At 42.3% G+C, this 24845-nt stretch overlaps 1 protein-coding gene and 1 long non-coding RNA gene across 6 annotated transcripts; both read right to left on the minus strand.

Moving 5' to 3' along the window:
• Nucleotides 1-3025: 3025 nt before the first annotated feature.
• On the minus strand, nucleotides 3026-3635 carry LOC310870013. Its single transcript, XR_014570198.1, has 2 exons — nucleotides 3379-3635; nucleotides 3026-3311 (listed from the first exon to the last, which is right to left on the minus strand). It is a non-coding gene; the product is annotated as an uncharacterized lncRNA (long non-coding RNA).
• Nucleotides 3636-3650: 15 nt separating this feature from the next.
• On the minus strand, nucleotides 3651-19681 carry znf384a (zinc finger protein 384 a). 5 transcript variants are annotated; one of them, XM_083780979.1, is made up of 12 exons: nucleotides 19531-19681; nucleotides 16347-16414; nucleotides 15601-15898; nucleotides 14298-14423; nucleotides 11963-12096; nucleotides 11327-11403; nucleotides 10103-10327; nucleotides 8205-8372; nucleotides 7216-7294; nucleotides 6857-7015; nucleotides 6197-6586; nucleotides 3651-4071 (listed from the first exon to the last, which is right to left on the minus strand). In XM_083780979.1, the coding sequence occupies exons 2-12, from the start codon at nucleotides 16407-16409 to the stop codon at nucleotides 4039-4041; spliced, it is 1752 nt and encodes a 583-aa protein (XP_083637105.1). In that variant the 5' UTR covers nucleotides 16410-16414; nucleotides 19531-19681; the 3' UTR covers nucleotides 3651-4038. The 5 variants fall into 5 exon arrangements, with proteins under 5 accessions (XP_083637105.1, XP_083637102.1, XP_083637104.1 ...); XM_083780976.1 differs by having other exon boundaries at nucleotides 11963-12129; XM_083780978.1 differs by having other exon boundaries at nucleotides 6174-6586; nucleotides 11963-12129.
• Between the last annotated feature and the right edge of the window lie 5164 nt (nucleotides 19682-24845).

Here is a 24845-nt window from a genome sequence, read left to right on the forward strand (position 1 = left end):
CGCTTATAATAAGCGACTTTGGGCTTGTTTCCTATATTGTTAAACCAGTGTTTCATTTTCAAGTCAAGGACTCCAAAATGTATATATTTGTCTGTGGGCAGACCCCCATCTGAAAACGTTTTATGCCAGGGACACCATACAAAATTTGTGTTTAATATTACACACATTTAAAATGAGGACTTCCCCCTTTAAAGAGAAGTCAATATATGGACCAGGGCTAGACCATGAGCCAGCCTGTAGCTGTAACTTGTAGATTAGATCACTAGAGTACACCAGTAAAACGCCTTAATATAGGTGACGGGCGACCGAAGGGCTGAGAGCCTGAGACACACACTAATAATTATACCAGAATAATGTCAGCACTGTCATATAAGTTTCATTTTAAATTGTCTCATAAGCAGGGGTGCACATTATTATGTCGGGCTAGTTCTCAAAGGAGCAGCGGTGGCCGAACGGAGCGGTCTTGATATCGGATAGAAGACTGTTCTATGAGCAGGGCCTGGCTGTAAACAAGTTATTGAGCTTAGTCCAGTTACCCTGGGTAAACATAGTACCTTTCCATACCTGGACATAGTCCACCAGATGGAGCCCTCTGTCACAGAATAGTAAATAATGCCAAATAGCACGGATTGGCAATTCCATACATACTATACTAGTTAAAGCCACGGCTCTGTCGTGGTCAAAACAGTAGTAGTGTAATATGTACAGGTATTATAGGTGTGTATGTACGGAATTGCCGTACATACACACGTTCTATTTACCCTAACGGTTAACCCTAACACACACACATGACACACACACACACACACACACACACACACGTGTGTGTGTGTGTGTGTGTGTGTGTGTGTGTGTGTGTGTGTGTGTGTGTGTAGTGTGTGTATTGAAGATTCTGACAAAGTACATAATTTTTGTTTTGATTGTATTGCTGTATTGTTCTTTCTGCTTTGGCAATGTAAACGTATGTTTTCTCATGCCAATAAAGCCCTTTGAATTGAATTGAATTGTGTGTGTGTGCGTGCGCTCGCGCGCGCGCGTGTGTGTGTGTGTGTGTGTGTGTGTGTAGCGAGACAGAGAGACCTCATTAGCAAACTTGACCTGGGATTCAGCTAAACCGGTTTTACTGTAGGCTATATTCAAGGAGCCGAGCTGTCACAAATTGACTCAGGGGTTCCACACTACACAAGTAGCCTACACAGGCAATACCTGGATGGATAACCCAGACATGCAGGCCAATGTCTGTCTACGTTCAACACAATCACTGGCCTGATCATCCGCCATAACAAAGTGTTGTGGAAGCCGCTATAAGGATAAGGTTAATTACAGTGTGAATAAGTGATTTTTATTTACCTGTGTAGTTGATACTGTAGATGTCTAATTAAATGTGATGTAGGTAATTAGATTTGTAGTGTCAATTGTTCAAATCTTAAACTTCAACACCCCCCCCCACCCATCGTATTTTGAAATAGCAAAAATTCATACAGTATTGCAGTAAATGGCATGCAGACCAAGTTTTTCAGTAAACAAAGTTAGACAACATAGGCTTTCATTAACTGTTTCTCAATCTTTAATGTCCTTCCGTAGGAAACAGTCTATTCAGATTAACTAGAAGTGTAACTGTGCATACAGTATGCAAGTGTAGCATAAGAGGGTAGTTAATAATTGTAATATCAGGAGCATAAGAAATGACAACATTAACAAGAATATTGAGAACGTGTGTTACTTCTCATAAAAATACAATGTCATGAAATATAAGGAGGACCAATTCCAACAGCCTGTTTGAGAATGAGTCTTTTTTTTTATTGGGCTGAGATAAATCTACATTTAAAAAAGAAATGGAATTGGTGTCCCAGATCACCTTCCTGTTGGCCTCTTTGCTTTTCCATATTATCAGACCAATGACACACTTCTAAAAGCTATGTGTTGAACAATAATCCAGTTTCACACCTTTCAAGACCTGTTAAAGGTATATTTAGTGATTTCACTTAATTCAAATATCACTTTTTTCCCCCTTTCTTTGTGATAATCCTCCCTACTCTAGAGTGTGCTGACCATATAATTAGTTCCTCCCTGTCCCCAGTGAACCGCAGGGGTAAAAAAAACCCTAGTTTCGGTTTTGGTGGTGGGTGAGAAAGCCTTCATCCAATCAGGATTGAGCGGGGCGGGCCTTGGTGTGCGTGCTGTTGGCCTGTTGCGTGCCGTGTATCCCCACTGTAGTGCGTGCATGTGCACATCTTGTTACCGGGGCGGACCGGGTTTCTTTTCTCCAAATCACCCAAATCACTGAATGCTCCTTTAAATAGCCTATACTGTATATAGCACCTGTGTATATAAAGACAACCTACTCCAACACAAGCAGCATCGTTTTAAAGGTATATTCAGTGATTTCACTTAATTCAAATATCACTTCTTTTTTTGTTTTGTTGTGATAAATAAAGTTCCTCTCTGTCCCCAGTTAACCCCTGGGGTAAAAAAAAACGTTTTTGGCTAGGTGGCCCAGCCTTCATCCAATCAGAATAGAGAGGGACCTTCCGCCATTCATGATCGAGTGGGGTCAGGCCTTGGTGTGTGTGCTGTTGGCCTGTTGCGTGTCCCCCCACTGTAGTGCGAGCATGTGCACATCTTGGGTGTTTCCAAATCACCCAAATCACTGAATGCTCCTTTAAATGTTCACATTCTATGCACGTGACTAAAGGTGATCCAGGACACAACCAATTAATTGGTACTACTTGTGAATGAATTCCATTCATTAGGTTTACAGCAGACATACTTCCCTTTTATGACTGGAAAAATGTATTTTCTATCTAGTTTATGTACAGGATACTGTAATACAATAATGCCTCAGATAATAATGTGGAAAACATCTGCATACAATTATAATAATGAATGTAGTTATATTTAGTATGAAAAATTTCAAAGATAACAAAAACAAACTTGATAACAGTACCTGTCGGACATTTTTGTCACACAATCATCGCTTCCTATTTTAGCCATGCTTCAATACAGTCAGCTTGACTAGAGTTGGAATATAATGGAAAATGGTCTCTTTGAGTAGTAATAATACAAAAACAAAATAATAAAACGACTGCTCTGTTGGTGGCGACTTTCTTACTCCTTTCCCTTCACATTCATACAGCACATGAGCACACTCACTTCACTTTCTCTCAAGTTTGTTCACCCATTCGTCTGTTGGTAGAAAAATACATACATGATATATAACAAAAAAAAGTACAATGACGACAAACTTATAGATGAAGCGCATCAAGTGCTTTCCTTTGACCCGATCCAACCCATTTGACTCCACCCCCTTTCTTTAGCCACTTACATTTTTCCTGGTACTTTAGTCATTCAACACTGTAGGCTCTGTCACAATGTGACTCTTTCAGAGTGATTTATGCTTGGCTGTGTGCCGGAGTCGTGCACTGAAAATAGCTGACCTACAAGCTCACAATGCATCACAGCTTACAGAGCGTCTATTTTCACCGGCGTCTATTGACAGAGGTGCGTAACCAATTATAAACAGCCGCTCTCTTAAATACTCACTCTGATCTCCAGAATCAAGCCACGCAACGTGAATTTTTGCTATGGAAATGAGACGACAGGGTGGGAGATGAGTTGGGGTGGGGGGTGGCGGTGCGGGGGGGGGGGGGGGGGGGGGTATTTGACAGCACACTTTGAGGAGTTAAGTAAATGCTGTTTGGAGACTCAGCCCACCATGTGTGTGTTAAACTTGTGTCACCAGGCCCAGTGAAACACATGGTTTCAATTCCAAATTAACCAGTCAGATCTGGTCTACTGTATCTGGTCATTTGTGCACGGCTGCACGCACACACACACACACGCGAGCACACAGCATTTTCTGCTCTAGATCCAGACCAGATCAGCATCCTGTAAAGCAAATTGATCCCAGTGTGTGTGTGTGTGTGTGTGTGTGTGTGTGGGGGGGGGGGGTGTCAGTCATATTCTGCAACGCTCATTGTCCTGCTCCCCTCTCCGTTTGTCATGTCTCTTCTCTGGCTGGCTCTTATTCCACATCCATCATCCATCATCCGGCACACTTCGCCTGTGCCACTGCAAGACATGAGTTTGGTTTTAGTTCACCATGTCCAACTTCCCAGTGCAAATGCAAATTCAGACTAAGATCATCTTCCCTCCATTCACTTACAATGGAACCAAGAGCGATTAGGGCATCTTTCATAGCTTCACCATGCATCCAGTTATCAGATTGTATTTTAAAAAGACTGAATACAGTAACTCCAGGTATAAATAATACACACTGAACTGATGGTCTGAAGTGAACCACCTATGAAAGAATTACGAGATGCAGCTGGTCAGATCAGTTACAATTCAATCTCCACTCCACATAAAACAGCAGTGATTGGAGGGAAGTGAATCTTATTCTCAAGATGCCGCCGCGTAAAGCGCTAGCGCAGAGAACCCATTTTACTGTCGTATTCACAGTGGTCAGAAAGCCTAAATGTATTCCAGATCAGCAGTAGAGCCAGGAATTAAGGAGAAGACTGCCAAATTTAATCCATCTAACAAGTAATTTAATCTGGCATTATTAGTTGAGCCGTGTAGCAATGCACAACTATTGTTACAAGACTGTATGTCACGCTGTCTGCAATTCACCAGAGGGTGCTGCAAAAAACAAAACAAAAACCAAATCTAAACTAAACTTGGGCTGAAACCAGGGGGGCAGTCAGACAGATATTTTGTGAAGCCTGAAACTCCTGAAAGTTCATATAATGGCCTGTTGTGGCGCTGTCACTGGACCCAGAAAAACCCATAGCCCCATAGAAGTCCATGTATTTGGGCCCAACTTCACCTAGACTGTATTACCTTAATAAACATGGTCATGAATACTTTCTGCTTCCAGTCACTAGTTTAAAGTCTCATTTCTAATGTCATAATATTCTTTTTGGAAAATTATGGTCCCATTTATAAAATAAATGATCATAAAGTCGCGTATGTTCTGAGGGGCGTGGCTACCGTTACAGTCTATGATCGGGAGTCCCCACCCACTCGAGTCAAAATGAAAACCAACGGAGAAGAAGGGGGGAAGTCCCGCCTCGTTGTCTGGGCAGCCAATGGCCAGCTGGGCCCAAACGGAGCCAGCCAATGGCCAGCTGGGCCCAAACGGATCTAGAAAGATGGCGACTTACAGTGCATGAATAACAGGCTTCATTTTACTGCCATGTTAGAGCCGGGGAACGCTTTGTCCATATTTTTTACAGTCTATGGCTGAAACATACAACCAGATGATAGGCGACATGGCTCAACTAAACACAACTCTAGGTTTAGAATGTTAATGTTCTTAAAACAGAGAAAATCTGCAAATGGGCCAAACCCACTTTCCGTTTCCAATGCTTTTAAAGTTTCAAAACTCGCCATAAAGACCCATTCCATTGGCTAAAATCCATTTGACATTGTTGGCATGGCACCTTTTAAGTGCAACAATTCTACTGAAAGCATCTTTGGCTTCATATTTACAAACACTCAAATTCTTTTCATCAGTCACCTCTCTACTAATTAGTCTTGATTGTGGGTAAATTCCCAACTGTGTGTTGATTGACAGTTTGACAGTCCAATTCTAACGCTAGCTCACTGCAGTGCTAGCTATAGCTACTCTCTACCTACAGTAGGCCTACCTACTCACAGCGAAGGAGAGACGCTAGGTGCAGCAATGAAGGGAGGGAGTGGGACATAATGCAACCAATGCCATTGAATGCAGTTCAATACACTTTGATTGCAAACCTGAAGCCAAGTACAATGGATGTGAAGCTGAGTTTTAGGTCAAATGGAGTCTGAATTAATTAGCTAATCTCCATTTTCAATATTCTTGTATCAAAACACTGCCCAAATGACACATAACCACATTTGAAACTTGACAATTATGTACAGTATGTTTGCCAGTGAAATGGGCCTTTAGTTTAACTCAAGTGAAATCTTGAATAAGGCAGATCCACTAGCTCCAAGATAAGGCCACTTGATTAAAGGAAGTTCTTGAAGTTCAATCGGAAACAAATTACTTTCTCCTCTACAATTTGTTTTATGAAAAAACAAGACTCTGGCGTAGCACTGAATCTGACCCGTCAAAATGTTCGCAGCGTAGTGACCCGCTACAAGACAGGGCGGGCGGGAGGAGGAGGAGGGGGAAAAAGAAAATTCACCCTTATGAGTTCATATGTTCCACCTGTATGGCCGAGGTGGAGACGGTGAGGCATAGGTCCTTGTGGCCCGCCGTCAGGTCCGCCACGCTGACCGGCTTGTACTGGATCTCGTTGGCCGCCACCGTCTTGTACTGGTGCAGGTCGAACGGGCATGGCACCACCTGGCCCTCCGTGGGCTGCTGCTGGTAGCTGCCGGCGTTGTTGGGGTTCTGGTTGTGGTTCAGCTGGTTGGAGAGCTGGCCCACTACGCCACCGCCGCCCCGTCCTCTTCCCCGGCCGCGCCCACGGCCCCGCCCCCGACCTCCTCCCGGGTCTCCCGGGTTCAGGCCATGGGCCTGCTGGGCAGCCATGGCCGCCGCCACCGTCAGAGGGTCCGGGTTGTGTTTCCGCATGTGCTTCATCAGATACGTCTCCTGTAGGAGGGACCAAACAAAGGGGATGATGAACTAGGGCAGAAATAGATTCATATAGGATGAAATAAGAATAGTGCTACAAGTATTTTAACCACATGAACCCTAGCATCCCTATTCCAGGGGCGAATATTAAAAATGTTTAATTTGTTACTTTCAGCGAGAGACATACATTGAAATATACACTGGCTTAAGTTTGTCCCTGGCTGTGAATGTGTTTGAAGTGGGCAGGTCTTTCTTTTGGCAGTGACCGGTTTGACTGACAAAGCCTACCGAGGTATAGGATCGGTTGCAGAGGCCACAGGAATACAGCTTGGCATGTTTGACCGTGTGTGTGGTTAGGTGCACTTCCAGGCTGGCAGCGTCCGTGTAACCACGGTTACAGTTGTGGCACTTGTACGGCTTGTCTTTGTTGTGAGCCCGGCGGTGAGACTTTGAGGGGAAGAGAGAAAGAGAGAGAGAGAGAGAGACAGACAGACAGAGAGAGAGACAGGAGAGATGTCAGAGCTTCCCAGATGTGACGTCCAATGCAGATCAGCTGTATTTTAAGAATTTAAGAATGGAACATGACATCTGCTTTAAAAAATGTTGACATGCTAATTCAATAATCTAAAATGTAGCTAGGCAGGCACCTGTAGGTTAGACAGCTGAGTGAAGGCCTTCTCACAGCCTGGGTGGACACACTTATACGGCCGGTCACCGGTGTGGATTCTACAGAAACCATGCATAAACGCACACACGCACGCACGCACACACGCACACACGCACACACACACACACACACACACACACACACACACACACACACACACACACAATATATAAAATCACCTATGAAATTAGCTTGATTACATCATTTTAGCTTTCTTTAATTCATTGTGTCATGTGCAAAGAGTTGTGTGTCCAAAAAAAGTGGATTCTAGATCTATGTTTGTTCCTACAAAGCCAAGAGGAAAAACATGTATTTACTATTTCATATATTTTGTCTGATATATATGTCTGATATGCAAGTTTGTTAAATGGAGGATGTTAACACAGCATGCCAGAAAGATGGACAAGCATAGCTAAAATCTAGAATGACACAGATGCTTTCCAGCTTTTAATGGGTTAATGTAAAGGGCTAAAGTGCCCCTCCATTAAATTATACCTCCTGTTTTCCCCTCCAATTTTCTCACTAATCTTCATATGGGGTTGAAACTTGAAATCAACAGCCATCGCAACAAACCACTAGCAGGTTGATTCTCATGGTTATTTCAAAGTGCCTGAGAGCGACATGGTTTCTAATATATGACAATTCATCCTTCTATCTTGCTTTTGTTTGCCAAGATAGAAGGCACACTTTTGGGGTATTTCAAGTCTGCCAACAGACATGTTTATATTTCTTTATCCATTCCTCCATCCACCCCTTATCCACCCACTCATGTGTATTATCCCTGGTTTATCCTGGCCTGCTGTAAAAAAGGCTTCAAAGATGGTTTCGGCCTACTTGTTAATTAAGTATTACCAAGCTACCGGCATGACTGTTCTTGCATCCACAGTGCAAACAGAACAGGGCTGCATTTAGAAGCTATAACAAGCTAAACTACATCTCTTTGGGTCCGGGCGAAGCCAAGTCGCCTACCGTGTGTGCTGCTGCAGGTGACTGAGCTGCCTGAATGTTCTCTGGCAGTAGGAGCAGGTGTACGGCTTGGCCCCGCTGTGGATGCGGATGTGCTGGGACAGGTAGCTGGAGTTGGCAAACGACTTGGAGCAGTGGGGGCACTTGTGGGGCTTGGACTCGGTATGGTTTCTAACAAGGGATAGGGGGATAAGGGGATGGAGAGAGATAAACAGAGAGAGAAAGAAAACAAGAACCATACGTTGAGATAACTTAAATAAAGGGGCGGATACATCATGTCTTAGTGACTTAGTCTGACAGTGTGCCCTTTGTGCTGCGTCTGAGTTGTGATAACACAGAACAAACATACAGCAAGCACAGTCACCCTTCTCTTTCTCTCTCTCTTTCTCTCGCAGTCGCCATCTTCGCCTAGCATGCCCTATAGTTTATGTGCAGTCTGTGTCGGCTGCAGCCAGATTGAAATGTAAAGTTCCAGGCTATTGAAGTGTGTACATCTGTCACTTCAAACTTAATGGGCCTACAGATGTACAAAAATCGTCAGGGTGTGGCGATAAGTGCAATTACCGTAAAACACGTGACAAGGGGAAGCCAAGTACAGCAACAGAATGGTGAAAGGGCGTCAAATGGGGATGGGGAGTGGGCTGGTGGACCTGAGACGGTTTTCTGAAAGAAACCTACCGTATGTTCCAATATATCAGTGGAGCTCAAAACCTTTTCATGTCAAGGACCCCAAAATGTATTTGGATCCCCATTTCAAAATATGTTGTTCCAGGGACCCCCCCAGAAGCAAAGATTTGAGTTTAAAAATTCAAAGATTTGCACACATTTTCACAAAAAAGAAATCAAGTCAAATGAACAAATAGCTGATCTATAAGCTTGTAGTGCAGCACAAAGTGACGCAATATGAGCTTGTATATCTGCTATTTTTGAATAGGTAAAGTGTAAAATAATGGTTAAAGTGGTTCAAATCTAAACTGCTTTCCCAGTTTTCATGGGTTAACGGAAATGTCACAACTTAGGTTCTAGCCCTACGACGTTCATCACAGTTTTGTCCAAATGTGCCAACGAGAAAGACACTGAACCACTAACCGATCATGCATTTTAACTTAAAAGTTACTCAGTCTAGGTCACATCTTTAGACTGAAATGCAAATGTATGATTGACCACTTGCCGGAAAAAAAGTGGTGAATTTGCTACAATGTGATCACACAAAAACAGTAACAATTATATATTCACAGTTTATTTTCCAGTGTTAATGGGTCACACTGGAAAGGGTGCCATGACGGTTGGCTTAACCGCATCTAGACAGTTTGGGCATAGTGCTTCACCAAGGATACCAAAACAGGGCAGATGTGTGCCTTGAACCCGGGTGCAGTTCCAACTTTCCACCCTCATTTTACGTATTGGATTGTTCGCATAAAATCATGCAAGACTCCAGTGATAAATGGTGGCCTCTAAAGCACACTTTGTAAATATGTGAACCTGAAATGATGTTTAATTCCAGGTTCAATCCAAAGAGTGCATGATTAAAAGAGTGTTGCACAGATGGGGCAAGTAGAGCTGTGACACATGAGATGACAAACGCCACACACACAACAGAGCAGAGAAAGCAATCATAGCACCGTACCGCCGTACAATAATTGTGCAGTGATAATATAAATCAGTGCTGTGAGGACATTGTCTCTAACCAATAAAATGAATGAAATAACTAGGAAAACATGATGTGATGATACATGTATTGTGTTCTACTCTTATAACAATGTGGCACCTTGCACAAACACACAAATGTCCAAGTGCATGAATCGCACACATACTCGCAGGTGCATCTATACCGGTGCATGCACGCACGCACGCACGCACACACGCACACACACACACGCACGCAGCCCAGCTCCAGTTACCGTGTGTGCTGCTGCAGGTGACTGAGCTGCCTGAATGTTTTCTGGCAGTAGGAGCAGGTGTACGGCTTGGCCCCGCTGTGGATGCGGATGTGCTGGGACAGGTAGCTGGAGTTGGCAAATGACTTGGAGCAGTGGGGGCACTTGTGGGGCTTGGCCTCCGTGTGCGACTTGGCGTGGATCTGCATGTCTGACTTGCTGAAGAACGTCACGGCGCACATCCTGCATCTTTGGAAGGAAGGAAGAATGGGAGAAAGACATAAAAAAGGTGGAATGATTTATTTTGAGTAATTGCCTGGCTGGGTTGATTGCATGATTAAATGACTAGTTTGTTCACTAATGTATCTCCATAGTTTATATCATCCATATCCACCGCCAGTGAAGTTAGACAGGGTGCTTTCACCCCGTTCCGTTTCTTAGCATGTCCAAAATGTATGAATAGCTTTGTGTAAAACTATGTGGAATGGTTTGTCATGTGGCGAGGAAGCTGAGCTGATTTATTATATTTTTCTGGGCAAGGAAAAGCTGAGTATCATTTTAGAATGACTGGAAGTCAACCACAGGTAGTCTCATGTGTTCAGACCCATCTGTCTTATGTCATCAATTCCAGCAACAGGAAGGTCTGAATCACAAGTCAACACATCTGGGTTTAGGCAGAGAAACTTTCAGGTAATCGACAGGGCTGTACAGGTCTGTAAGGTCCATGGTTAGCCTAAGGAGGTGGGTGGTTTGTCAATTGTCTTAGGAGAGCAGAGGTCTCCTGGATCAATTCGCTTTGCCAGTTTGCATATTCAGTCTATAGAGAATCAGTGGATACAGAGACATAGTCCGTGTGCGACAATCGTGCTAGATGTTAGATATCTAATCGCCTGGCTACTGCGAGACTAACCCCTCAGTGTCATCAGACTCAGCTCGGAGCTACGGCTTCATTGATGGCACAATAACACTCCTTGGTGGAGGTCTGTGCTCTAATAAATTTGTTCTAGTTTTTATTGTTTTTAACTGGATATAGTTTGATGATTCAACATGAGCTCATTCACTGGCCTCACTGACTGCACTGTTCAGTGCCCTCTATAGCTGAGTCCACATTGTGTGTGACACTTTAAAGGGACATGCCTATAAAATGTTCATCAATGACTTGTACATGAAACTGTCTATACAGTATAAAAGGACATAATGCACGTGACACACTTAGAAGGTCACAGTCAATCCAGTCCTGTCGGCTACCTGTAGGATTTGGGGCCATCTTTGTTGGTGTGTTCATCCTCGTCATTGGACAGGTCATATGGGTCAGCATTGTGGTGCTGTTAAAACAGCAGAATCAAGTGTTAAACACCTTGAGGGCTTTAAATTGTTTAATCAAATCAAATCAAATCAAACCCTGCTTAATACGCTATACCCGACATTTGTTTTATGTGTTTAATTCGCAGTATTTTAATAATTAAAAATAAACTCTGTCTTTGCCGCGGACCTGGTGACGAGACCTTCATGTTATGACGAAACCGGAAATCAACCCATGCGCTGGGCTGCTAGGGCTTCTGGGAAATTGAGGCCAATGCAAGTGAACGAGGGGGGAGAGACAATCTTGGCTCGCTTTGCTCTTTGTCTGTGACCCGGATCAAGGAAGTGGCTTTTTTGTCGGTACAATAACAAATGCTGGTAGTGTTTACTAACGGATTTTCACGGATCAAAAGCGCAAATACTTTGGTGTATGCCGCAAAGGTAGCGTAGAATATTTGATTAAAATGCGGCGGGTAAAGCGTGATAAGCAGTAGAACTGTTATGAGCAGTCATTTTCTACTGTCTGTTTAACATCAAAATATAGTTGGGCTAAATTGAAGAAGAAAGGGAACATGCACTCACCCCTACTTGTCCCCCGGCAGCCAGGTGTGCCAATATTAACGCATCACTTCCTGGTGGCAAAACTCCGCTCAGTCCCCCTAGTCTGCCCATCACCTGTTTCCTCTTTCTGCCTCGTTTTCCTGGCATTGGCATGCCTAGGGAAGAGGCAGCAATGTTGTCTTTCTTGTCTGAAACATGGACGGCGATTGGCGATGGGGGATAGGAGATGGAATGAGAGGAAGAACCGAGGAGGACGATTTTGTATATTGGAGCGGGTGGAAGAGAGGGACAGACAGGTAGTAACAGCAGGCATTAGAAACTGTACAAACTTGACGGGTGTGTGTGTGTGTGTGTGTGTGTGTGTGTGTGTGTGTGAATCTGTAGAAGTTTCTGAGGACATTATTACCAACTGTTCGATCTCAGTAAGGAGTACTCTAGTTGATACGGAACACCATGTATCACCAGTCAATGCACGGAGGTACCTTATAATGCTACAACAGCAAAAACAACAACAACACTGGACTGGTTTAAAACTACAGGGGAAGCTAGCTTGCCTTCCCGATGCAGACCAGACCGTATCTCATACAATATTCAAGAATTATGCAGTCGATGAGGACATAGTCACGTTTACAGTCAAAGCCAGATTACAGGTCCTCCCAACCAGACTCAATCTCTCTCTGTGGTACCCTAACACGTTTCCTCCTCATTGTCTGCACCATGACCACACTCTAGTTACAGAAACACTGTCACATATTCTTAATGGCTGCTATGTATATAAGGGAATGTACATTGCTAGGCACGACAGAATTGTTGACCTATTAGCTAAGGACATAAGTTCATATGTTTCATCATCTGCCAAAATGTATAAGCACTCACGTGTCTCAACTTCCATGTTCATGCACAATAATGAAAATGATGCTTTTTCAGATGTCACAGCTAATACACCAGATATTGTTGTTGTTGATGAGGACAGTAGAGAAGTGACCATTTTGGAAGTGGCATGTACATTTGACCACAGTATGGAAGAGGCATTCCTTACCAAGGTGCTTAAGTACCAGCGTCTTAAGGATGCTATTATACAGCTTGGCTACAGATGTAAACTACTGAAGCACTTGTTGTAGAGTTTTCTCAAGTTTGCACATCCACTATTGTTTGTGTTCAAGAAATGTCTTGTAAAATGTGAATACAAATAAAGATGTTAAATGTGTGCGTGCGTGTGTGCGTGCGCGCGTGCGTAACACGTGTGGTGTGCGATAGGACAATGCCAAACATTCATGTCGTTGGAAAACATCCTGTCAGAAACGGAAGGAGAGTTATGTCACCACGAAACCTGAGGTTTTGCACACAAAAAAACAACAGAAAAACAGTGTGACAGTCAAGGGGTTGATTATAGTACGTATGTTATGTCTATGTACAGTATGTTGCACACACAGTGTCTTTTTGATTTACACTGGGGAAAAAAGAGACGGGAAAGTGGGAGTTGAAGGGTCAGTAGAAGGTGGACTGGACATTAAAAGCAAAGAATGAATGACAGGGACGGAGGGGGGGGGTGTCTCAAGTTGTTTTCACTTCAGGGCTGGCTTCAATTCATTTTCAATTCAGTAGATTTAGGATGTGGTCTTTCAACTTGTACTGAGTTACTAAGTAAAAAACCTAGTCGTCATTTAACCTTCCGATTCTCCTCAAGTACTGTCAAGGTGATGTGGACACGGTGCTCAATCCCTGAACTGTTTCAGTGAACCTGTTCAGCGTCTGCTAGCTGAAGACCACGGCTGTAATAGCCTCAGGCATGTGAATGCAAACTACTACCCCGCTTGGAGGGATTCAAACAATACTGTACATGAATTGTACATGAATTGTATTGTATTGTATTGTATTGTGTTTTTGTATGGATATAGTGTTGGGTGCTTGCACATATGCACACATGGCATCAATCAACGCATGGTGTTCTGTGCTGGCACACTATACACTCTGTCTTTCTTTTTATACACTCTGTATTGTATCGCATTGTATTGTACTGTATGTGTCATTGTATGTTTAGTTTTACTACCATTTTAAGAGCCTGCTCAGGGACTACAGATGTAAATTAGCTTATGGCTAACTCTGGCATATTTACTGTACATGGAAGTGAAAACTGAAATGTTGATTAATGAGCATTGTCCCTGTCAAATAAATAAATAAACCTTAACCTGCAGAACTATTGCTCTTTACATGGCTTAGTAGCTGGCAAAACAAGAAAACTTAATTACAGACAAATGAGCAACCTGCACCTTTAGTTCCATTTTAAACCTACGCAAGGAATTGAACATTGAATTGAAAGGCCAATTGTACCTGACCCTGTTTGTTTGTTTTTTACCTGTGCTTGAGTGGGAGTGGACTGCGGACAAAATCATGGTGGTGGCGGTGTGGGGTCCAGCTACAAATGATTGCGTGGAGGCGGTGGGGACCAGCGTGCCCTGGGGTGTGGTGATGACTAACCCCGCTGAGAGGAAGAGAGACACTGTGACCTGAGCCCAATATACATTTTACATTTCATTCATCACACCCTGTGGTTCATGTTTCATCTGCAGCCATTATGAGAGTGAGCTTTATTCTGGCTATTCCTGCTCAACTTTAACAGTGCATTGCAGTGGGGAGGGGAGACAAGAAAGGACGGGGCAGACAGAGGGTGGGGGTGAGGTGGTGGGGGGTATGAAGCACAGGTTGTAGGGTCCGATTGACTGAGCCAACAGGCATTATTAGGGATGCCCCATGCATTTTTAAGCTTGTGTTAAATCTGTCTAACCTAACGGCTAATTCACGTCAACTAGCAATGACTGCACACAGCACTGCAGCTGCAAAATGAAAGCGAGAAAAGATGGCAGACATAGAGAAAATATTCTGTCCCTGGTGGGTGACATGGGGCTAAGGGGGCTATGACTGATACCGTTAAAGTTGAGGTTTTCCCAACTTTGAAGCATGTTGATTCTCTCCATAGACTCTCTCCATAGACTTTGCATTGAAACTTGATGCTCAATCAGAAGTTTCAGAACGTGCCAGCATTTTGACACTGCTGGCATCGATGGGCTTTCCTTCCCTGTCATCATGGTTAAGTGACTTAGTTTGCAGGGACACAATCTGGAGTGACTTTGTGCAACGGTAATTGCCAAATTGTCTATTTAGCTATCTATCCATGATAGATGCAACACATTTGCATAAAAATAGATGCAACAAATTCGCACTTGTATGCCATCGGTAACACTTGGAGCACATAAGGCTGCAATTTTACTCAATGACACTGAACAGTTAATCTGTGGCATGGTTGCCTCAGACAATTTGATGGTAACGCCATGTAACTAAATAAAGATATACGCTGAATGCGACTCGCGACTTGCCATAGCAGACAAATAACTTGGATAGGATAACCGTTCCTAGGACTGAAGTGGACTCATCTTACAACTTACAAGCACTGTCCAAATATGAGACAATACTCATGTACAATTGCCCATTAATGAAAAGAAAATGGAAACAAAACTATTTCCTACACGACCATACTGCACATGTGCCATATCACAAAAGAACAAGGATAAGATTATGAACAAAAGATCAGGACAATATACTAAAAAGACAGGCAGATCGCACGCACGCACACACGTGCACGTGCACACACACACACACACCTGCAGTCATGATTCCTGTGGAGGAGACGGGCACCATGGTGATGTTCTGGGAGACGTGGGACTGGTGGAGGTGTGCCCCAACCGCACTCAGGGGAACTCCCACTCCGCCTGTGCCCCCTTCCTGCTTGGGGACCACCCGCACCCCCGCCCCCATCATGTCCATGGAGAGCACTGCAGTCTGGTAGTGGGAGGAGGAGGAAGACGAGGAGGAGGAGGGGTGAGGGAAAGATGGAGGAGGGCCTCCCTTCTCAGGACCAAGCTGCTCCTTCATCTTGTTCAGGAACATGGCGTTTTCGATCTGAACGGGGCGTGTGAGGATTTTGTGGGGAAGGAGTGGGTGGTGAATGAAGGATGGGAATCAGGAAAGATATGAGAAGGTATGGGGGGAAAGATGAGAGGAGAAGAGGGGAGGGGGACAAGGGAGCTGTTAGATGGCTGAGAGCCTGAGACACAACATTGTTTTCGTAGAGCATCAAAGTCAAACTAGAAAATAGTCACGTGTGTGTGCTTTAGCCAACTTCACCAGTCGATGCGAGCGTTATTCGTTAGTGTTATCAACGACATTATTATGCTGAGTCAAGTCTCTCACTGGTGTTATGCAATCAAATATTCTGTACCATTATGACTGAGTCAACTCAAACTGGCAGTACTCGCCTGCGGGGCATGTCATCACCCAAGCACTTTATACTGTACCACTACACCATGTGTATGTCATGACAATGCCAACAATAAGTTTGTCTCTCTACCTGTCCTTGTACAGTGGGAACGGGAGACCAAAAGTAGGACGAGTTGAAATGGGATTCATCCATAATTTCTGTAATTAAAAAGCAACACACTTAGCAAAACACCCGTCCTCACTTCCTTCGCCTCCTGCCTCCTCCTCGAGGCTCTCGTGTTGCTTTACTTCTTGTATAGTATTTTCCTTCAGCTCAAACGAGACCATGCACAGCTTGCGTTTCAAATCATCTTGGTTTGTTTCCTCTCTGTGCATCCTCTCCTCTGTGATGACTGATTTTAAGTTGTAACACATAAAGTTCTGACTGCTCTCAACAGTGGGGAAAACTGTGGGAAATTAACACCAGCCACTAACCAAATATATACTGTAGGCACACTTTTCACTGGTGAGTTTCTTACTTATTTTACCTTTGGCAGGTGACCAACCATAATCTATGGGCCCCTTTCAATTAAAAATAATTTGGTTGGTACAATTGCTAATGTAGGAGTCACATTGGCTGGTGGTAGGGCTTTAAAATTAAGCAACTAGTCGACTATTCAACTAGTCGACTAGTAAATCCACTAGTTGAGTAGTAAAAGAAAAAAAGAATATATATATATATATATATATATATAAATATTTTCCCACGTTTTTGTAGGCCTCAAGATCATCTAGATTATAGTTATAGTTACCAATGTATACAGTTTTTAAATGTACAACTATTATTTATTCTTTCCTAGTAAACTAGGCTAGAAGTGAAAGTCCTAGCTGGTAGACAACATTGTTTCCCGACTGGGCTCTTGCTCTTTGAGGGAATATATCTTCCCTAAAAACTCTTGGAAAAAAACAAACGTCAACAAAACAAGCAACAAATGTACAGAAAAGAGGACATTAAAGGAATCAAGCAAAGATGTTTAATCCTTGGAGGGAAGAATGTCAAATAACTAATTTTCAGAACAGAGGTGTGCTGAGAAAACATTAATGGTAGGCCTACTCATGTGGTAATCGTAATCGTGTAGGCTTTCTGCTTTGCTGCTAACCCATTAACACCTGAGGCCCATTCTACAAACAAACATCCTATCATGTCAAGGACCCCCATCTCAAAATATTTTGTTCCAGGGACACCCATAAGCCAAGATTTTAGTTAAAACATTTTGCTTTTAAAAATATAATATTCAGGCCTGGGCCGTGGCTCAGCGGTCCGGGCACCTTGGCTGGTAATCCAGTCTGGCAGTGTGCCGCAGGTTCGACTCCCGATCCCAACGGCCCTCATTGCATGTCCCCCCCCCCCCCCCCATCTCTCTCCCCATTTCCTGTCAGCCTACTGTCTATCCCTCCATAGAAACAATATATAAATAAAGGCAAAAGCTACAAAACAAAAAAAAACAATCTACAAGCTCAGTTTTAATGGGTTAAATAGCCCCATGCATGTCTCTTATGCCATTACCGTACAGGACAATTACAGCACATTTGTGTCTAAATTGAAGATGACACATACAGTACAGAGGCCAGGTATGCGACTATGCGCGTGACATTATTCATCATACCCGGAAGTTATGCTGGAAAGCCTACTGAGTGTCAAAAAACTACTTGCTGGCCTTGACAGCCATACATCCAAAAATAAAATTCCTATCTGATTTGCATTAACTGACATTAAACGGCGGTAAACTCACTTCTCCACTCACTTTATGGCATGCATGTGCATGCAATGCCATGCATATAACCTATACAGCATATGGTTTGTGTTTGTGCTTTAATTATTATTATTTTGCTGAGTCTGCTGAAAGTAACACTAACCCAAGTTGTTTTTATGAACATATTCCAACAATAGGCCTACTGATAAATTGATTTATTTTGTTGACAAGCAACACATCTGTGTGTCATGTGAAATTGTGATGAAAATGGCACATGCTTTTTGTGATATGGTTTACTGGAAACAACACTGCCTAGTGCCTACACTTTTCTGAAAGCCTGCTGTGTCAATCAATCTCCCAGTGAGACAAGAGATAATTGAGACAGTTGCATTACTGTAAACGTGTGGTTGTGTAATGTGTAGTGGTGGAGGTTTCAGTTTCATTGTTTTTCATTTGACCTACTGCATTTTTTCATGCGATAGGTCACCAGGTTTTGTGTTGTTGTTGTTTTCCTTCACATATCCTACTGTATGCATGTGAAGATACTGTAGTGATTGTCAAGCACAGCCATATAGTGCTCACATAAAAAGCATGCATGCATGCAAAATGCAATTGCACAGTGGACTTGAAAGAACCATCTATGCGATGACATTTTAAACTCAAATCTACAGTACTATACAGACAACATTGAGCAGAGCAATGCATCTGGCATGCATGCTATGATTTCATTTTCCATGTCTTCTCCTTCTGCAGCCTGTAAGTAAAGTAAATACACAATGGTTGTGTGTGGAGTGGGGGTCATAAAATACACTTCTCATCAGTTGGAATGGCTGACAATTCTGCGTCAAATATGTGAGGATGAGGGAGTTATTTCTGTATGTCTCATACTGAACGCCATTTTGATGGGGAGCACAGCTGTAGCAGAGCTAGCTGGCTGTACAGTAAAAAAAAAGATCCTGCGTTCAATTTATCCCTTTTAACTCTGAGAGTGTAACAAATGTAACCAAATGTCATTTTGGTTACATTTATTACACTCGCAGTGTAAAATTAGTATATATATATATATATATATATATCAGCTGATCGCCGCCCCGGGGATGTAAACAAACATGGGTCTATATCCTTCTCCTAAAACAACAACTGTGCTAACTTGCCCTCCATTTAATTGTGCAGCTTTTGTTCGCTTTAGCTTCGCTACAACAGCGAGGCCTGCAGTTAACGTTAGTGCAGCTATAATAATAACCATGGACGTCCCTTCCCTGCTGTTATTACTAAATAATAACTGCGCCCCTCCATCTCTCCATCCACCGTCCGTCCATCTCTCTCCCTCCGTGACAAAATAAAAAAAGAGAAAAAAAAAAGTGTGGAATAAAAATAAAAAAAACAGAAGAGAAGGGAAACAAGACGCTAGACTGCATGCAGACTTCCGGCGGCGGAGAGAGAGAGACGGCGGGGAGAAGCAAGCAGCAGCAGCTCACACACACACTTACACACACTTCTAATTCTCACACACACATATACACACACATACAAATGAAATAACACACCGCTCACTACTAAACAACTCGGTGTTAATATTACCGGTTGGCGAGGAGTCCCGGGACCGTCCACGGACCGGGGACAGTTCGCAAACTTTGTCCGAATCCGCGATCCGCCCCCCCGGCCGAACCCTCTCTCAGATGTTTTTTCCCCCCCTTTTTTTCTCCTTTTTTTCCTCCCCCCTCTCTCTCTCTCTTGTGGGTCTGCTCGATTCCTCCGCTGTACCCTTCCGGTTTATTAATATCCGGTCTGCTCCTCAGCGCGGGGTTCTGTGATCGTTCTGTATAGTGACTAGACACAGACTATGCACAGAACAGACTTTAGTCTTGGGGGGAAAAAAGTGTGTGTGTGTGTGTGTGTGTGTGTGTGTGTGTGTGTGTGTGTGTGTGTGTGTGTGTGTGTGTGTGTGTGTGTGTGTGACAGGGTGCGTGTGTGTGTGTGTGTGTGTGTGTGTGTGTGTGTGTGTGTGTGTGTTTATGCATAGATAATGTGCAAATTACGCAAATATACTGTATATCTTTATGTCTGTAAAGTATTTCACATTCACACAGTCAGTGAAAGAAAGCTTACATCTTGAACACAACACTCTACATTTTCTTTTAAACATGACAACCCAAGTTGATGCGGTTCAGTGATCAAGTGTGTTCGTTGTTGTTGCCTGTCAATCAATCATCTTTCATCTATCATCTTTTTTTTAGTGCTTAATGTCAGGACTCAGGAGGATATCGGGTGGCAATCAGCCCTAAGACAGTGGTTCCCAAACCTTTTCATGTCAAGGACCCCCAAAATGACACTCATTAGCCTGCGGACCCCCATGGGAAAATACATGCCAAAGACCCCCATAAAGACCCCCAGTTTGACATGCAACAGGGCAGGCTACGGACGTCCATTTAATGGCATTTCTATCTCTAAGACTCCAATTTATATTGTACGTGTGTGTACGTACATCTGTAATCCACATAACTCGAGAACCATTCGCCAGACCAACTTCAGCTTCCATATTTGGGCATGCCGGACAAAGAAGTCCATATATGGGCACAATAGGGACACAGACATAATATCTGGGTGGGCCATACATTTCCAACTTGCATCGATCGTTCCATGTAGGCCAGTGCCCAACAGGCACCGCTCTGTAGAGGCTCCAACGGGCACCGCTCTAGTATAAACAATTTGCACTCATATGATCAGATATTTCTTGTCAAGTTTGTAAAAGTTTGTCAAAATGACAAATTATACATTTGTAATTAGTTATGTTTAGAAGTCTATAGAAGCTTAAAGGAGCAATTCACCCATTTTCAACCTTATATCATCTTCATAATTGGTCCTCCTCACTAATGCTCATTAAGGGTACCATTTCTGCTTTATAACAGAGTTAGTGCATTGGTATTTCACAAATGCCAATGCTCCTTTACAGAAGCAAACAGGTAGGCAATAATGTTTTTGTGCAAACAGAGCCAAGAACGGGTGACAACAGAGGTGATTCTACATTTGAATGTATTTTATTTTCACACATTTAAAATAAAACAAACTTAAATAAGTCCACATAATTTAAAATATCAAACACCACCGCCAAATGTGGCTAGTCTTCAAAAGCACATACAGTACTTTAACAGATTACTTTTAACTACACAAAAAGACAGTTTTTGTTGTTAAATACCAATTAATTAATAGTTCATTACTTAGTGACTTGTGGTTAGTGTTACATGAAACAGATTCACTGTATCCTAGCATTTTTCAGTAGTCTATGTGTAATTTATTTAAAACATAAAACAATACAAACAATACATTTTGTTTACTATGGCTAACTCAAACATTTAGACCACAGGGAATATTTGCAACAGTATTTAGTTATCGTAATTAAACAGTAAAGCTGTGCACATTCCAACTGATAGATAATATAATTCCACAATTAAAATACAGCATAATTTCATCCCTAGCACAATACAGTAGTATTGATCTGAAAATAACAGTGCAGAATACTTTATGCCTCACAATTTTCAATACATTATTTTCCAGAGCCGCTTGTGATGAATAAATGACCAGGTGAAGGTTTATTTTGTCAGTAGCCTACTGTTTAGCAGGATGGGCACATTGGATATAGCTGACATATCAACTCTGCTGTGACTGCACCAACATTTCCCATACTTTCTCATAATTCAGAATCAGTTCTCAAACAGCAGCTTTTTGGTTAAACTTTATCAGTTAAATGAAAACACATTTCAATACACAATAACAATTTTCTGTGTAAATTCAGGATAGCATCATGTCATCTGCACATTTAAACTAAAACAAACTATGCTTGATCATGGAGTTTCTTTCAACAAATGGCCATTAACAAGAGAACTTGAGCTGCCACTGTTCTTTAAACATCTTTAAACATATCTCAATACCTAAACGAATTATTTTTGCTCTAAACCTTTACACCAATTTTATAGTTAAAAGAGGATATCAGTAATAATAGGTAATTCAATTCCCAGCCCAGGCTATGATGAGGTAGAGGGCTACAGTGTGATAGAATCACGATAGAAGGCAAATTAGGGCATTTTATCAGAGTACAAGATCGATGCTGATGATAATGATGATAGTGTTATGGAAGGGGAAAAAAGGTGTGCAATCAAAAGTGATCTCAATGCACATTCTCAAATGTAACTTCCTGAAGGATGTTGTATCTGTGATACACTTATGGGACCAAACAAACAAATACATTTATATTACAGTACATAACACAACACAATTTACTATATGTCAGTGAAAAATACATTAATTAAAAGTAGTGTGAAACAAACAAACAAAAATCAATTACCCGCTTTAACTTTGTTTACCAAATTCAAGCCCCCACTATATAATTTGACAATCATAGTTTAAGGAACGGTTTTACTTCATTTAGAGATTCCATACTGTATCTAGCAGTCAGTACAGTACAATGACCGTTTATCTAGAAATATTATTCTATTGCTACAATAGAGTACAGCTATATTTTACAGCACATTCCTCTTTAGCTACAGTATGTTGCAACATTATGAGAACTACACAACTGGCTCCAGTAAAACTACATGGTAACACTTTAAGTAAAGTATAAATCCGTAAAGCAATAGCGATAGTGATTATAACTATCTAATGCTCTCAAAGTATGGATATTAACTTGTGGTACAAAATAATGCCCTCCGTCTATAGGCAGATTCAATTACAGTCTCTAATTGGCCCTGCACTAAGAAAACAATAGTCAGATGATGGAACTGATCGATTAAGTTAATAATCACACAGTACGCAGTCAGCTCAAAAACCTGTCATTTCACAAAAATGCATGCAAATGTTTTTGAACAAGTCCTTTGTCGCATGTGACACATGTTAGCATGTAATAACAACTAATGGCTCATGTACTGTTAACGCATAACAACCCATGATCAGTATTGTATACTTTAAATAAAGTGTCACCAAGACACAAAAAAAAGAAAAGAGTAGTTTAAAGTAGCCTATACCTAAAACAGAATATGATGATTAAACATAATCACAAGAGATTACAAAAACATTGTAAATACAAGCAATATAAAAGACCAGAACAAAAGGATGCAATATGTTCTCTATGCTTTTGATGTGAAATATAAAAACAAAACAACTAGTGAAATTATAGGTTGTAGTCAGGTGAAGAGTTGGACCAGCGTGTTTGTATTATAAACACATTTTAAGAAAGACTAGGTTTGGCAGCAAGGCAGTGGACACAGGCAGTTTTTGAGGAGGGGGGGAAGGGGAGACAAATGCTGGAAGATGGAAAATATGTGAGAAGAAAAGCAGAGTAAATGAAGCAATGCGAGACGACAGGGAAGGACATACAGCTGTTAAGGCAGAGAGTGTCAACATGACAAAGATTAAAAGACACACAGAAGCTATAGTTATATTAATCATTTCAATGGCATCCGGCAAATCCAGAAATCCAGGTCTAGAGGCTCCCACGTTCAAAGACTTAAATATCCGGTGTATACATCAAGCAACAGCAGATCTATACCAAAAACTCTTAGTAGTAGTAGTAGTAGTAGTAGTGGTGGTGGTGGTGGTGGAGGTAATTATACTGTTAACAGTAGTTTTAGCAGCGGCAGTAGTAGTAGGATTGGTGGAGGTAGCAGTAGTCATAGCTGGCCTAGAATACCTGGATTTTGATTCAGACGCAGCATCGAAATGACAAGTTTAACTGTAGCTTAGAGGAGACATGAGCACATGAATTGGTGTGAAGACAATTAAAAGGGCACACACAGCACCACAATGAGGTGATTGTAAAATAGTGTAAAATAGAGAAAAAATCACACCTGTGTGAACCGAGTGGTGCAACTCCCCTCTCTCCCCCCTCCTCTCGCTCTCTCTCTCTCTCTCTCTCTCTCTCTCTCTGCTCCGTCAGATTAGCTTTATTATGGATATCAATCCAAATTTGTCCAGCAGGTGGCAGGTGGCAGCCATGTCACATACTTCTCTCGTTCCAATTTCAAGCATGTGCACACCACTCGTGCTCACACATACAGGTAAACAAACAGGTACACGGACATTGCTGGATGTAGGAGTGGTTGCACCACTCAAAAAGCAAGTGCCACATTAAGGCCAGTGCATACCACAGCAGACGCCGCATGACTGTTCCATAACCACATAATGCCCTATAAGTGTACTATTTTGCAATGCAACACGTTGTGAGCTTGTAGATCAGTTATTAATAAAATAATAATACAAAATAGGCCCAGGCCATAGCGTAACGGTCTGGGCACCGGACTGGTGATCCAGTCGCGGTGTGCCGCGGGTTCGACTCCCGGACCCGACACGGCCTTTACCGCATGTCATCCCCCCATCTCTCTCCCGTTTCCTGTCAGCCTACTTTCTATCCCTTAAAAAATCAATAAAGGCGTAAGCCGCAAAAAAATATCTTAAAAAAAAATAATAATAATACAAAATAAAATCTTCACCTGACGTACACAAAACAGGGACACCAGATTGAAAATGTTTAAATTAAATGTTATGTATAATGCCCTGGCCTGTACACCTCCCACGGCAGGGAGCTAGCGTCCTTGAATTGTTTACTTGTCGACAAATGCTAAGTATGTTATCACACATGCTAGATGCTCGCAATTCATTTTCAATGGGAGTCACGTGGTTTTGATGAAACAGCCTTGCTTGATGGCTCTGTTCTGCCCCCATCAAACAAATGTGTGAGTGCAGCCTTATGCTAGTTGCTTCACAGCACCTACTTATGTACACCTTGTTTCTATTTCCCAAGCAACAACAGATGACATCACAGCAGGACAAAGATGGTTCCGTTCTGGTTAGGTTCTGGTGAAAACAAACTCATTGCTGACTATCACATGCAGCATAATTATGCT

The sequence above is a fragment of the Protomyctophum parallelum genome, assembly GCF_964188405.1.
Source record: "Protomyctophum parallelum genome assembly, chromosome: 1".
NCBI classification, from domain to species: Eukaryota; Metazoa; Chordata; class Actinopteri; order Myctophiformes; family Myctophidae; genus Protomyctophum; species Protomyctophum parallelum.